This window comes from Bos grunniens, chromosome 8 (assembly GCF_055505025.1).
Source record: "Bos grunniens cultivar Pamir isolate PY7600 chromosome 8, Bosgru_T2T1.0, whole genome shotgun sequence".
NCBI classification, from domain to species: domain Eukaryota; kingdom Metazoa; phylum Chordata; class Mammalia; order Artiodactyla; family Bovidae; genus Bos; species Bos grunniens.
In genome coordinates, this window is record NC_141172.1 from 103,119,588 (window position 1) to 103,135,575 (window position 15,988).

The following is a 15,988-nucleotide window of genomic DNA, read 5'->3' on the forward strand; positions in this document are numbered from 1 at the left end:
GGTTGGATCTCCCCAGTGGCTCGGCAGTAAAGAATCCGCCTGCAATGCAGAAAATGCAGCAGGAGCTGCGGGTTCGAGTCCTGGGTCGGAAAAAGCCACTGAAGAAGGAAATGGCAATCCATTCCAGTGTTCTTTCCTGGAAAATCCCATGGCCAGAGGAGCCTGGTGGCCTATATATATAGTCCATGGGGTTGCAGAAGAGTCAGACACGGATTGGTGACTAAACAACAAGCACAGCAATGTGCGAAAGCACATAGGAGTGAGACAGAGTCCTTTCCCAGATGCTAACACCCACCTGAATGAGGTGGTTAGTAAGCAAGCTGCAGGTCAAGGGCCTCCTCTCCATGGATTGTAAGGGAGATTGTGCAGTCCTGCCTACTATTCCAATTGTTGTGTACCTCTCAATCTATCAATAACCATGTCATGGTCGGACCAGCCTTCGTGGTTCTTATTATGATTTCAAGATGACCTTCAGCAATAACCATCAGGAAACTTAGAAAAAAGTAAAGGTTTATTACTTACAGGACCTGGAATTTACACAGCCCACCTAGAGCCACACACTGGGGTCACGGGGAGAGAGAGAGAGATGGTGCAGGGGCCTGGGTGCTGCTTTTATTGGGGTGGGGGTGCACTAAGGTTTCGTAGGCTCAGTCTTCATTGGTGAATTTAAAATATAAGGGCCAGAACTTAAAGCATGGAGAGAGAAAAAAGAAGTAGCCCAAGTGGTTGGTTATTGAAATCAATCCAGAGCTCAAAAACAAAGGGGCCTCAGTACTGGAGGTGGCCTGGCTCTTTATCTAGTCCTGTGACTGGCAGGGTATTATAGGAAGTAGTCTGCCTTTGAAGTGGATGCCTCTTTGAAGTGGATTTCTCAGCAATCAAAGCTTAAGTCAGGCACTCGCATCACACAAAAAAGAAAACCCAACTGTCAGGACTTACAGTACAGCCATTTAAGCCCCAAATCCTGCCCTTCCGTTCGCTGTCAGGTCTGCCTCTTCCAGCAGCACCCACCCAGCCTACCTGGAGCTTGGGACTTAGAAATGTGGTGAAGCCACTTGTCATTTCCTTTGCCCTCTAAGAGCCTCTCGATCCTGGGCAAGATCCTCTCCCTCTCTGAGCCTCTGTATCCCAGCTCAGCCCCGGAGACAGTACACCAGGACCCTCGCGGCTCTGGCTGGAGCCAGGCAGACCTGGTTCTTTCCCTTCCTTACTCCTTGGCTGTGGGACTAACTCACACCCACCTCAGTATTTCTGTCTTTCGAGTGAGCAACACCTCTGGGACCGTGGCTGGGAATTGCTTCCCAGGAAAGGGCTTGTGCCTGGACCTTCCAGAGGAAGGTGAGGAATTCGGAGAGCGGTGGGCAGCCAAGTCCAACCCCGCCTGACCGCTGTGTCTCCTCCACAGGTGGAGTTTGCCATCAGCCGGGTCCAGATGAATTTCCTGCACCTGCTAAGCTCGGAGGTGACACAGCAGATCACCATCCACTGCCTTAACATGACCGTGTGGCAGGAGGGCACCGGGCAGACCCCAGCTAAGCAGGCTGTGCGCTTCCGGGCCTGGAACGGGCAGATCTTTGAGGCTGGGGGTCAGTTCAGTCCAGAAGTGTCCATGGATGGCTGCAAGGTAACTCTTGGGGCCCTTCACAGGCCCCTCATGCACAGACAGGTGTAAAAACATGTTCTTATATATAACAATTTTATACTATACTATATTAGTATAACATATACTATACTATATTCGTATACTATGCTATAATTTATACTATACTATAATATATATTAGTATAATTTTATACTATACTATTATATATATATTAGTATGCATATAATTTTCATTTTGTGTAATAATTTTTTATAGCTGTCTTATAAAATTGCTTTCATCCTCTTTCCTCCCTGGGAAACTTTCAAGGGAAGGTCTGGGCTGGTAGATTGGTACTTATTTGCAAGGCTACTTATAGAAGGATATATTTCTACTCTTCTCTCTGCCCCCTGCCCTCCGGTTAATTTCTTTCTCTTAACCTGGTTGTTTTACAAGGCTTAAAACAGGCTGGGTTGTAATTGAAGAGGGAGACAGAAAGTCATCCAAAAAACCAGTCTCACAGTATTAAACAAAACCAGTAATGCACAGTGTTACTGAGGATGTGGGGAAACCCAACACTCTCACACAAAGCTATTTGGAAAAATTAAAAATAAATTGGTAGAGGTTTTCAGGGCAGCAGCTACGTATATATCTCCAATATATATCCAGAGCCTTACAAATGTACCTATCCTTTGATCCAGCAAATCTGTTGATACTTCTGGAATTTGTTCTAAGGTCACAACGTGCACACGTTTAGCGACAATGATACTCATGACAGCTTTACGTATAGGGAGCAAAATAGTGGAAGCACTCTAAATGGACACAAACAGGTCACTGTGCCAGTGAAATGCCACGTGGACATTAAAACTGTGAAGAAAGATGATGAAAGGGAGACCTCTCCTGGTGGTCCAGTGGTTAAGAATCCACCTGCCAATGCAGGGGACACAGGTTCGATTCCTGGTCCGGGAAGGTCCCACATGTCTCAGAGCAGCTAAGCCCGTGTACCACAGCTATCGAGGCCTGGGCACCCTAGAGCCTATGCTCTGCAACAAGAGAAGCCGTGGCAACGAGAAGCCTGTGCAATGTAACTAGAGAGTAGCCCCTGTTTGTTGCAACTAGAGAAAGCCCTCACACAGCCAAAAAAAAAAAAAAAAAAAACCCAGTGCAGCCAAAAAGAAAATAAATATTTTAAGAAGAAGAAGAAAGATGATGGGGAAAGGCACGTCATACATGATGAGGACCACGATGGATGTGTGTACCCCTTTCCCTCTACCCTCAGATCCAGGATGGCCGCTGGCATCAGACGCTCTTCACCTTCCGGACCCAGGACCCCCAGCAGCTGCCCATTGTCGGCGTGGACAACCTCCCTCCCGCCTCATCAGGGAAGCAGTACCGCCTCGAAGTTGGACCTGCATGCTTCCTCTGACCTCTGACCTCCTGGCTCCTCTAGGCCTCGAGGAGGAGGGAAGAGGAGAAAGAGGCAAAGGGAGGGTACCTAGGGGTAGGTGGGCCCAGGAAAGGCAGCTCACCTGCCCAGGGATCCTTGAGCAGACCCCAGCTGTTGTCTGCCCAGCGGAAGAGGCTGAAGGGTAGCAGAACACACGGGGTGTCCTTGGGAACAGCTGATCCCAACTCAGCCCCAGACACCAACCAAAGAGCCGGCCAGAGCAAGCTGGGCCTGCAACCCACCTGAGCCCCACGGCCTGTCTCCCAGCTCTGCGGCCACCTCCTTCCCTGCCCAGCTTCCTGCCCAAAGAGCCCCACCTTCCAGCCAGCTTGAGAGAAGGGGGCATCTTGTCAGCTGGTCCCTGCCGGGGAGCTTTGATGTGCAATATTAGAGAGGAGACATGAAAAAAGGAGAAAAGGAAAGGAAGAAGTATATATATATTATTTAAACAAACACAAAGAAGGTGCGTTACAATTTTTTTTTTTTCATCTGAGAAAGAGGTGAGAAGGGGAGAGAGCAGCCAGGGGGTGGGAAGTGATGGGTCCAGAGAGGGAGAGGTGAGATCCTCGGGGCCGGGGGTGCCCATGTCTGCTACCTCCCACTGTGAAATCGCTGGTGCTCACAATTGTCTTGTAGTGTATGTGATCTTTTTAAGGAAAAAACAAAGCAACTCTATTTAAGATTCTGAAGGTGCTACCATTCTGCCACAGACTTTGAAGAAACATTTAGATGTGAGGTGTCATCCACGTTTTTCTCTCTCCTCCAAATGACAAAGTTGAGGGAATTTTTAAAATTTCCCTAGTGTCACCCTTGTGCTCATCAGGTAATCTGTTAAGGAGGTGGGGAAAGAAGGTAAAAGTAAAAAAAAAAAAAAAAGCAAAGCAAAAAAACAAAAAACAACCAGAAACAGAAGTAGGAAAGATTTACCTTTTAACTTATGGACTTTAAAATGCTTGTCCTCTGAAGGCAGGGGGAGGCCTGAGCATGAAGGATCTTATTTTGGCCTTTCTTGGTCTTGGAGGGAAGTTAGCTTATCTTGGGTGGCGTGATCTAGACTGGGGAGTCCTGACCTTGAGCTTCGACCTTGAAGAAACCAGTGAGGAGAATGGCGCTGGGTCAGGACTGGCCTTGGAGGTGGAATGTAAATACGGACCCATCTCATGAAAGCACAGACCATCTCCTAAGGTCTTCCATTCTGGAGCTTATCCTTCCAAGATAACAGTCATCACTCTTGCTTTTTCACTGTCATTCGATTCTGTAGAAACCCAGTGTTGCTAACTCCAAGTGTAAATGTGGGCGCAGGAGAAAGGCTTGTTGTGGGAATCTCAGAGTTCAGCATGGCAGGGCTCACCAGGGTAATCTGAATTGTCCTGTATCAGTGAACCAGTCAGCATCCAGGTTGGATTTTTGAGGTCATTTTAACTATGGAATTATTTTTATAGAAGGGGAAATTTTATGTGAAAGTCTATTTGTGTCTCTCTCTTTTTTTTTTTTCTTTCTAAAGTTGTGTCTCTTTGGGAATTGGATTTGATTTTCCTTATTTAATACCTCACTCTGGCCCACCCTCCCCTACCCCCACTTCCTGTCTCCCTGCCCCGCCCACTGCCCCCTTGCTCCCGGAAGTGCGTTTTTTGTAGCAGCTCGGGCCTCATCTCAGCGCTCGGTCTCCCAGGCCGCCAGTCTCCACCTGGCCTCTGTCCCGGCGTCTGTCTTGTCCTTGGATTTCTCTGCTGTCCTCGTTCATGTCTCTGTCCACATGTCAACGTGTTAAAACCCAAGTGGGTTCTGTTTCTCCCTTCTGGATTTTAAATAAATATTTAAAACTGAGGCAATGGAATGACGCACCGGTGGCTGTGTGCTTCTTTGAAGACACGGGAGGGAAGTTTCTGGCATGGCTGAGGGTTGGAGGAGGTGTGGAGGGGTGGCCGGGTGCCCTGTTTTCGCAGCTTCCCCCAAAGGAGAGGGGACAGGGAGAGATATGGTGCCTCAGAGTGAGAGGGCCTGAGAATGAGGGGGTCGGGTCCTGCAGGGTCCCACTGGTTTCTTAGGGCTGCTGTAACAGTACCACAACCCTGGTGCCTTAGGAGAGCGGAAAGGGGCTTGAGGCTCAGCTGCCATCATGAACAACACGCTAACTATCGGAACCAGGAAGTTGATGAGCAACCGGCTGCTTCAGAGAAAGGCGTGGTCATCGACCTGCTTCACCCTGAAAAGACAACAGCACCTAAAACAGCACATGTGGGAAACTGGCCCAAATGTACAAGACCACACCAGGTGTCATCTTTGAGTTTGAATTCAGAACCCATTTTGGTGGTGGCCAGACGATAGTGTTGGAGAAGACTCTTGAGAGTCTCTCGGCTTTGGCATGATTTACGATTCCTTGGATTACGTGAAGAACAAGTCCAAACAAAGACTTGCAAGACATGGCCTGTATGAGAAGAAAAAGACCTCAAGAAAACAGCAAAAGGAACACAAGAACAGAATGAAGAAAGTTCAGTTCAGTTCAGTCGCTCAGTCATGTCCGGCTCTTTGTGACCCCATGGACCGCAGTATGCCAGACCTCCCTGTCCATCACCAACTCCCGGAGTTTACCCAAACTCAAGTCCATTGAGCCAGTGATGCCATCCAACCATCTCATCCTCTCTCATCCCCTTCTCCTCCTGCCTTCAATGTTTCCCAGCATCAGGGTCTTTTCAAATGAGTCAGTTCTTTGCATCAGGTGGCCAAAGTATTGGAGTTTCAGTTTCAGCATCAGTCTTTCCAATGAATATTCAGGACTGATCTCCTTTAGGATGGATGGGTTGGATCTCCTTGCAGTCCAAGGGACTCTCAAGAGTCTTCTCCAACACTGCAGTTCAAAAACATCAATTCTTTGGCACTCAGCTTTCTTTATAGTCCAACTCTTACATCCATACATGACTACTGGAAAAACCATAGCTTTGACTAGACAGACCTTTGTCGGTAATGTTTCTGCTTTTTAATATGCTGTCTAGGCTGGTCATAGCTTTTCTTCCAAGGAGCAAGCGTTTTTTAATTTCATGGCTGCAGTCACCATCTGCAGTGATTTTGGAGCTCCCCAAAATAAAGTCTCTCACTATTTCCACTGTTTCCCCATCTATTTTCCATGAGGTGATGGGACCAGATGCCATGATCTTAGTTTTCTGAATGTTGAGCTTTAAGCCAACTTTTTCACTCTCCTCTTTCACTTTCATCAAGAGGCTTTTTAGTTCTTTGTTGCTTTCTGCCCTAAGGGTGGTGTCATCTGTGTATCTGAGGTTATTGATATTTCTCCTGGCAATCTTGATTCCAGCTTGTGTTTCTTCCAGTCCAGCATTTCTCATGATGTACTCTGCATAGAAGTTAAATAAACAGGGTGACAATATACAGCCTTGCTGTACTCCTTTCCCAATTTGGAACCAATCTGTGTTCCATGTCCAGTTCTAACTGTTGCATCTTGACTTGCATACAGATTTCTCAAGAGGCAGGTCAGGTGGTCTGGTATTCCCATCTCTTTCAGAATTTTCCACAGTTTATTGTGATCCACACAGTCAAAGGCTTTGGCATAGTCAATAAAGCAGAAGTAGATGTTTTTCTGGAACTCTCTTGCTTTTTTGATGATCCAGCAGATGTTGGCAATTTGATCTCTGGTTCCTCTGCCTTTTCTAAAACCAGCTTGAACATCTGGAAGTTCACAGCTCACATACTGTTGAAGCATGCCCCTGGAAAACCTCTATGGATATTTTGTGTAAATGGAATCTTACTGGTATCTGACCTTTTGTGAACGAATGCTGTCATGCAACATAATGTTTTCAAGTTTCATCCTGATAGCGTGGATCAAGACTGCATTTTTCTTCACAGCTGCATAGTATTTCATTGTGAGGATAGACCAAATTCTGTTTACTCATTCATCCATTGATAACCTGTGGGTTCTTTCCATATTTTGGTGATTGTTAGGATTGCTTCAGTGTGAACAATTCCTACCTGTGAGATTCTTGAGAGAAGCCCTCACAGTACCTGCTTTGGAAGAAGCGAGTGAGAACCTGGCAGATAGAGTCAGCCAGAGTCAGTGAATAAATATACAGGACACACAGATAAATTTGAATTTCAGATCAACAGTAAGTATGTTTTTAGTGTAAGTATGTCCCATTCAGGACTTCCCAGGTGGCTCTAGTGGTGAAGAATCCTCTTGCCAATGCAGGAGACACAAGAGATAAGGGTTCAATCCCTGGCTCAGGAAGATCCCTTGGAGTTGGAAATGGCAACCTGTTCCAGTATTCTTGCCTGGAAAATTCCATAAACAGAGGAGCCTGACTGGCTACAGTCCATGGGGTCCCAAAGAGTCAGACACGAGTAAGTGACTGAGCACACACACACACATGCACACACACACACACGTCCCATTCAGTATTTGGGACATACTTATACCTGCCAGACCTGAAACCCATATCTCCTGACTCAGTTCAGAGTCCTTTCTTCTTTAGCTTGTTCCTCCTTTCCTGGGATGTTGGAGAAACCAGAATATTTCTGCCCTTCTCATTTACAAGAAAGAACAAATCATGAGAAGATGAACTCATATCTAGGATTTTATGTTTGAAAGACTAGCTGTAAGGTTCTAGGTCATCAGTCCACAGCTGGGTCTTCTCTACCCTCCCCATCCTGGCATCTATCCCAGACTGTGAGCCCCTGGAGTCACTGTCCTGCGGTGACTCTGAGACTTCCATCCATGGAGCCCAGGATTTGTGGTCTGGAAGGGCTTGGAGATTTTCACATCCTAGATACACTTTCGTGTTTGACAAAGAGGCACCCCATGATTCAGTTAAATTGACATAAAATGAATCATCACAAGCTAAGGCTAAGAGAGAATGAATAGAGGTTAGTCAGACAGGGAAAGGCATCGGGAGGAGAGGGAACAGTTAAGGCCTGGAAGTAAAGAAGCACTGCATATCTGGGCAGTAGCAAGGAGCCCCGGGTGGCACTAGTGGTAAGGAACATGCTTGCCCACGCAGGAGACGTGAAACACAGGCTCGATCCCAGGGTCGGGAAGATCCCCTGGAGGAGTGCTTGGCAACCCACTCCAGTATTCTTGCCTGGAGAATCCCGTGAACAGAGGAGTCTGGAGGGCTACAGTCCATAGCGTCACAGAGAGTCAGACATGACTGAAGCGACTTAGCACGCTTGCATACAAGTAATTCAAAGTGGTACCGGAGGGTCAGGGGAAGCCTGGGGTATTGGGTTAGGAATAGGACAAGCCACAGGTTTGTACAGGAGAGCAGGGTTTGCGTTGGCCAGATGGAGTCTGTGCTGTGAAGGGGCACTCGAGCGGAGCTGTCCAGGGGCAACTGATCGAACTGAGAGGACAGGTCAGAGGGGTGCAACCCAGTCTGTGTTCCGGAGAGTCATCAGCCATGAAGACGCAAAGGGTGAGAGAGGCAGGAAGAAGGGCCAGAGGGAAAAGAGAAGAGGAGTTATGCTAAAGCTATGCTGCTCAGCGCCCTCGGCACAGGCTCCCTTCCAGGAGGCCTCTGTGACCTGACTGGGAAAGCCAGTGAAATGGGGCCAGCTTGTTCTCAGCAAGGGCAGGTCGAAAGTGTCAGGGACAGAAAACAACTCTTCCCAACACAGCTAAGGAGGACATCCCCAGGGGAAAGCCCAGGCTTGCATTCACTCTGTCCCCAGCGAATCAAGCCTTAGCCAAGGACAGCCATATTTCACAATGACCAGCAGCCTGGTGCTGCGTGAGAGAGGGACGGGAGAGAAGGAGGGGAGGCTGGCAGGTGGATTCCAGTCTCAGCTTCCCCACTGTCACGTGGCCCTGGGCAAATCATTCTCTCTGGGCCTCGATTTTTCCCCAGCAAAAAGGGGGTGACATGTCTTTCCCTGCTTGCCAACCACAGACCAGGTGATTGTCCTATTAATACAACAGTTGGATGAACCAGGTGAAATGGAATGATATTCAACTTTTTTTTTTTTGATCTCTAAAGTCCACAGTTTTCATATGGTTCAACCCCTATTAACACCTTTCAAAATAACAGCGGTTACACTTTCTTGTACACTTTCTGCGAACCAGGAGCTATGTGGAACGTGACCCGTGTTCACCTCACGCACTGTGTCAGAGACACGTGTTATTGCCCTGGCTCTTCCAACGAGGGAACTAAAGTCCAAAGAGGTTACACAAGTTGCCCAAGATCACAAAACAGGATCTGGACTTAGGCAAATATTTGGGGAGTATTTCCTCAGTCCAGACTCAAAGTTCTTAATTCAGACTGTTTGTTCTGCTGGTGTATTTTTGTGGTGGCTCATGCAGGTCACGTAATAGTTGTCAGACACAGAGCTCAGCCTTGGCTTGTATAAAATGGCTTGTATAAAATGTATACATATAAAGTGGCTTTCTTAGGCAGTGAATCATTTCAGAGTGGTGCCTCTCCCTGGTTATTGAAACCTCACCTCTTCACCATGTCACCTTAGCCCTCTGCGTGTATGTTAGTCACTAAGTCGTGTTCAACTCTTTGCAACCCCATGGACTGTAGCCCTGCAGGCTCCTCTGTCCATGGGATTTTTCAGGCAAGAGTACTGGAGTGAGTTGCCAGTTTCTTCTTCAGGGCATCTTCCTGGCCCAGGTCACTGGTTTTCTCATGTATCTAATGTGGGGTGGGGAGATATTTCGTGAATCTAATAGAGACATATTTTTGCATGTTGGTATCTTGAGAAGGGGGATGTAACTTGCTATCTACTGAAGAATTTATATAATGCAGGAGTCTGTCTTTCCTTCCTCACCACCCCACTTCTCATTAAACAGATGGTGATGATTATTATAATAGGAGAACCCTTAGAAGCAAGTTTGTTTCATCTAATATCTAGTTCATCTAAATGTGAACAGATTGATGCACATAACAATCCAATGAGTAGAAGTTATTACTATTATCCCCACTTTACAGCTAGGGAAACTGAGACAGGAGAAGTTAGATAACTTGCCCAAGGTCTCACAGTTAGCAAGTGGCGAAACTAGGATATCTGGTCCCATAACTTCATGGCAAATAGAAGGGGAAAAGTTGGAAGCAGTGACGAATTTCCTCTTCCTGGGCTCTGAAATCACTGTGGTTGGTGACTGTAGCTGTGAAATTAGAAGATGGTTGCTTCTTATCAAGAAAGCTATGACAAACCTAGAAGTGTGTTAAAAGGCAAAGGCATCCCTTTGCCAACAAAGGTCCATATAGCCATGGTCTTTTCAGTAGTCATGTATGAATGTGAGAGCTGGACAATAAAGAAGGCTGAGCGCCAAAAACTTGATGCTTTCAAACTGTGATGCTGGAGAAGACTCTTGAGAACACCTTGGACAGCAAGATCAAACCAGTCAATCTTAAAGGAAATCAACCCCGTATACTGTTTGGAAGGACTGATGCTGAAGCTGAAGCTCCAGTAGTTTGCCCACCTGATACAAACAACCAACTCACTGGAAAGACCCTGAAGCTGGAAAGGACTGAAGGCAGGAGGAGAAGTGGGCAACAGAGGACAAGATGGTTGGATGACATCACCGATTCAGTGGACATGAACTTGGGCAAACTCCGGGAGATGGTGAGGGCTGGGAAAGCCTGGCAGGCTGCAGTCCATGGGGTCACAAAGAGTCGGACATGACTTAGCAACTGAACGGCAAGAAAACCAGGACAGCTCCTTTACCAGCACCCTACTCTGCTCTGATTGCTCTTCTGTCTCTTTCCTGCCACACTTCTCTTGACATTGTGCCAGGGACAGATGGAAGGGCAGGCTGGGGAGGGCTGCTGAAGACCTCAGTTCATGGAGGTTCCAAACCATCCTTGAAATGTATTAATAAAAAGGTGGAGAAAATTGTTCTGTGTGAGGATGAGTGCTGGGTGTGCTTGGAGAAACTACTTGGATGGCCTCTTGAGAGGAGAGTGAGACACACCCCCGCCTGCCACAAGAGGCAGCCTGGGGGTGAGAAGGGTGAGGACCACTCACTCCTTCCCAGGGGAGGCACTCCACTTACTCCCTGGAAGGGAAATTTTCATTTCTCTCTTCTCTGCTCACATACTTCTGGCCACAAAGTGTGTGGATTTTCTCCCACACCAAGCAATTCTCTGACTTTCCAGACACCAACTGCATGTACTTAGTCACTCAGTCATGTCCGACTCTTTGCAACCCCATGGGCTGTAGCCCACCAGGCTCCTCTGTCCGTGGGGTTCTCCAGGCAAGAATACTGGAGTGGGTGGCCATGTCCTTCTCCAGGGCATCTTCCTGATCCGGGGATTGAACCCATGTCCTCTGTGTCCCCCGCACTGGCAGGTGTGTTCTTTACCACTGTACACTTGGGAAGCCCCAGACACCAACTGGGTATCCTACAATTCAGTTCAGTTCTGATACTCTTATGGAACCAAACTTGGGTCTGCTTGCCACATGCACAGCAAAGCCAGTCTACTGACACTGGGTTGTGGTGAAGCAAAGTCCAGCATTTATTGCAGGCACCAAGCGAGAGGAACAGGCAACTCATGCTCAGAAGACTAGACCTCCCCAACGGCGTTCAGCAAGGGTTTTAAAAGAAAGTGTTAGGGGAGAGGCTCTTAGGATGCGAGATCAGTTCGTGGACCTTCTTCTGATTTGTTGGTGGTGAGGTAACAGGGGGATGTTTCAGAAATCTTGATCATCAACCTTCTGGTTTCAACCAGTCTAGGGTCTACAGGCTTGTGGTCAGCATGTCGTCCCCATCCTCCACCGGGGTGCAGGTCTTAGTTTCTGCAGAACAACTCAAAGATAACCATCAAATTGCTATCTACATCCCTTCCGGAGGGACTAGGAGTCCTGCGTCTATATTGTCCCACTTACTGACTGCTTAAGCCTGCTCTTTGGAACTCAAGGAAAGGCTTAGAAAGGTGCAAAGACCTTGCAGGTCCTGCTCAGTTTCAATCTCCCCTTTTCTTTGATACCCCTCAGTTATGAGGGAAACGGGTTGAACAAGAAAGGAAATAAACGTTTGGATAGATAGATTCATCACAAACTTGGTAAGGACTTGGTAAACTTGGATTTAGGGGCTCAGTTTCAACACTAATCAGGGTGAGCATCAGATCCTGCAGGTTAAGGGCTCAGACCCACAAGACTGTCCGCAATGCAATGGCAGTCACAAGTCCAGGGGGTCCCCTGTGCGTCCAACTCACCAGCTTTAAATCACAAACTCCTATAACCCCTTCCTTGGGTTTGACCATTTATTAGAACAGCTCAGAGAATTCAGAAGATCATTTACTTACTAGATTACCAGTTTAGTATAAAAGGATACAATTCAGGAATAGTCAGATGGCAGTGATGCCCAGGGCAAGGTATGTGGGAAAGAGCACAGGACTTCCAGGCCTTCTTTGGATCGGCCACCTACCCAGCACCTCTACATGTCCTTGCTCTGACTTCACTGAAAGCACCCTTACCTGGGCATGGCTGATTAAATCATTGTTCGTCATTAGTGACCAAGACGATCTCCAGCACCAGTTCCCTTCCCAGAGATGAAGGAGTGGAGCTGAAAATTTCAACCCTTTAATCACAAAGTCAGTCTCCATTCTGAGGGTATCCAGGAACCCCCAGCCAAGGGACATCTCGTTCGTCTACAAAAAGACAAGTATCACTTTGGAGATCCCAGGAGTTTTTATGACCTGTGTTACCAGAAATGGAGGTAGAGATCGAACATATGTTTCTTATTATAGTCAGTCCCCTACATACAAATGAGGTCTGTCCAGAGAGTGCCTTTGTAAGTCTGGTATATTCGTAAGTCCAACAAAGTGAGCCTAGGTACTCAGCTAACACGATTGGCTGTATAGTACTGTACTGTAGTAGGTTTATATTACTTTTCACACAAATAACACATAAAAACAAACACAAAAAATAAAACATTTTTAATCTTACAGCACAGTACCTTGAAAAGTACAGTAATACAGTACAGCAGCTGGCATACAGGGGCTGGAGTCGCATGAACAGCCAAGAGTTACTGACTGGAGGGGTGAGAAGAGGTGGGAGATGGTAGAGCTGAAGGATCTTAGGAGACGGAGGGCAAGCTGCAACTTCACGCCTGATGCTGATGGAACACACGTTCACAATTTGCAGCTTCGTATGCAGGGCACTTATTGTATATCACACTCACTATCTATGGTTTTGCTTCAGGAGGCATGCAGGTTAGGCCGGAGCTGAATTGCTCTGGACAAAAGAAAGACCATGTCCTGCTATTTACTGGCCCTCCCTGTTCACCCTTTGCCCACACAGGGGGCGACCCTAGCATTTTTGCACATCAACAAATGAAGGCCCACAGACCACTGTTCTAAATAACTAAACATTATACATCAAAAGCTTTTAAATAAAACTGACTCTTTAAAATTAACATTTGGGAAATTTAATCAATGGGTTAAGGTTTGTTCAAAAGTTTGTAAAGCTATAAATCATTCACCATGCTAACATTCAACCTCGAGCAGCTGACGCCAAGAATCAGATCCATGCCTAATGTGTGTTACATCTACCTATACATGAATTTAAGAGGAACGTGAATGATTTCACATTGCAAAATATTTCTTGGCTACCACATGCAACTGTTGCAAATATTGCCCAGTTCTAATTCAGGAGGGCCTCCCCAACCACGGGTTGCAAAAAAAAAAAAAAAGTGGTTTCTCGTTACTATTGGGAAGCAAGGGCTAATGTGGTAAGAAAGTATGGCCTTTATGCAGAGAGGGAGGAATGAGAAAGTTAATTAATCTGTCTTTTTCTGTAGTCAGATCCAAGCTCGTACACCCCACACACAGGGAGGTCAAATGGAGACATCAGAGTCTGGAGCAGAGAAAGCTCATCGAGGAGGTGCCAACACGGAAAATGGAGGCTTAGACCTGTGTCAAGTCCATCTGGTTAGCTGGCCGGGGCACAGGGTTTTTAGAGGCAGGAAGGGTGACAGGAGAGAGGTGTAGGATGCGTGATCAGCTTGTGAATCTTCTTCCAATTGGTTGGTGGGGAGGTAACAGGGGGTTGTTTCAGAAATCTCCATCATCAGCTTTCTGCTTCCAACTAGTCTGGGGTCTGCGTGCTCATGGTCAGGATGTCGTCCCCATCCTCCACCTGGGTACAGGTCTTAGTTTCTGCAAAACAACTCAAAGATAAACATCAAGTTGTTATCTACATCCCTTCCGGAGGGACTAGGAGTCCTGTGTCCATGTTGTCCTAATCATTAACTGCTTGAGCCTGCTCTTTGGAACTCAGAGAAGGCCTAGGAGACATAAGCCTTCCGACCACACCCCCCTTTTTCCTTTCTATCAACAAGAAATGGAGGGGTTTTTATTTTACCTGGGAGGGCCTTGCAGGGTCCTGCTAGGTTTCACTACCTCTGAGTCCACTCAAATCTTCCCTGGACTCAGAAGTGGGTCTGAAGGGATGGAGGCATCAGCCTCCATGACTCTGACCCCATCACATGCTCCAGCCACACGGACCATCCTAATCCTGCTGCTATCTCCCCTGTCAGCAGTAGCATCACCTTCAAAACCTCGGGATGTTTGGGAAGAGCACCTGGTGTTTCAGGGAGAGAGTAGAACGTGGGAAGACTTGTTCCCCTGAACACGGTTGGCTGTGACAAAAGGCATTTAGGGTTATGGGTCACCCTGTGCAGTACCAGGCGGCAGATCCCAAGTGACAGAGGTGCTTGTGTGTTGTTGCATGAACGTGTGTGTGTGTGTGTGTCCACGTGTGTGACATGTGGGGACCTGGAAAGATCTGGGCTATAGGTAAGAACCTCACCGGCCCCCCTGTCTGATGGTAGCAGTGTGCCCACATGGCATTCAGCATGTCCTTACATAGTGTCTTGAAACTGTCTACTTCCATCATCTCACACTTGGACCACTGCAACTGCCCAGCTGCTCTGCCAAGTTCATTCTCCTGTGCTTGTCCTCCCCGTCCCCTGTTCTTCTCACTGCAGACAGTGGGCTCTCTCTAAAGGGCAAATCTGATATTACCCCTCCGCACACACCTCACTTAAAATCTTTCTGTTTCTCCCCAGTGCCCTCAGAGGACACTGCAAACTCCTCGGCCTGGTTTCCACGCTCTGCAGCTTGGGTTCCGACCAAGAGCACCACCCCCAGCATCAGCCTCCATCCCTCTGACCCTATCACAGGCTCCAGTCACATAGACTGTCTTGATCCTTCTTGTATCACCCTCTCCCTTACCTGCACTGTTCCCTCCTGAAGCGCTCCAATCGTGTTTGCAAGACTCCAGTTAAAGCAATGCAAGTTCAAGACACTAGCTGAGCTGATAAAAACAGAAAAAGAAGGGAAATTCTAGTTCTGACAAGGATGTGGAGGGAGAGACTCATTTCTGCATTGCCATATCAGTACAGCATTAAAGGTTGTTAGTGCTTTTTGATTTGTCATGGTTTTGCTTTCTCTCTTTTGGGGGAGAATTTTTTTTTTTTTAGTCAACTTAATTGAGGTATACTAGGCATACAATAAGGGCTTCCCCAGTGGCTCTATGGTAAAAGAAACCCCCTGCAAAGCAGGAGTCACTGCAATGCAGGAGTCACTGGAGACATGGGTTTGATCCGTGGGTGGGGAAGGACCCCTGGAGGAGGGCATGGCAACCCACTCCAGCGTTCTTGCCTGGAGAATCGCATAGACAGAGGAACCTGGTGGGCTAGGTCCGTGGGGTCGCAAAGAATCGAACACGACTGAAGCGACTTAGCATGCACAGCATACAACAAAATTCACACGTTTTCAATTTCCAGCTCAAAGAGTTTCACAAATGTACATATCAATACGTGTGTAACCACCACCAGAATGAAAATAGAGAACATGGTCATCTGCCTCAAAAAGTTCTCTCGGGTCCCTGGGCAAATTGCCAAGGCAACCACTGATCTGATTAGTTTTGACTGTTCTAGAACTTCACATAAGTGGAGTCACACTGTCTGTGTGCTGGGTGAGTTTTTTTTTTTTTTAATGTTTATTTAT

General features: G+C 47.2%; 1 protein-coding gene and 1 pseudogene across 6 annotated transcripts in view; both read left to right on the plus strand.

The window, feature by feature from the left end:
- The window catches only part of COL27A1 (collagen type XXVII alpha 1 chain), a 153,205-nt gene extending 148,342 nt beyond the window's left edge, over positions 1 to 4,863 (plus strand). For all 6 annotated transcript variants that reach the window (XM_086413851.1, XM_086413850.1, XM_086413852.1 and 3 more), the window contains 2 exons: positions 1,406 to 1,624; positions 2,859 to 4,863. In XM_086413851.1, coding sequence (XP_086269977.1) covers positions 1,406 to 1,624; positions 2,859 to 3,005 — 366 coding nt within the window. In that variant the 3' untranslated portion in view covers positions 3,006 to 4,863. The remainder of the gene's footprint in view (positions 1 to 1,405; positions 1,625 to 2,858) is intronic.
- Positions 4,864 to 5,020: 157 nt separating this feature from the next.
- Positions 5,021 to 5,708, plus strand: LOC147367854 (small ribosomal subunit protein eS24 pseudogene; annotated as a pseudogene).
- The last annotated feature ends 10,280 nt before the right edge of the window (positions 5,709 to 15,988 follow it).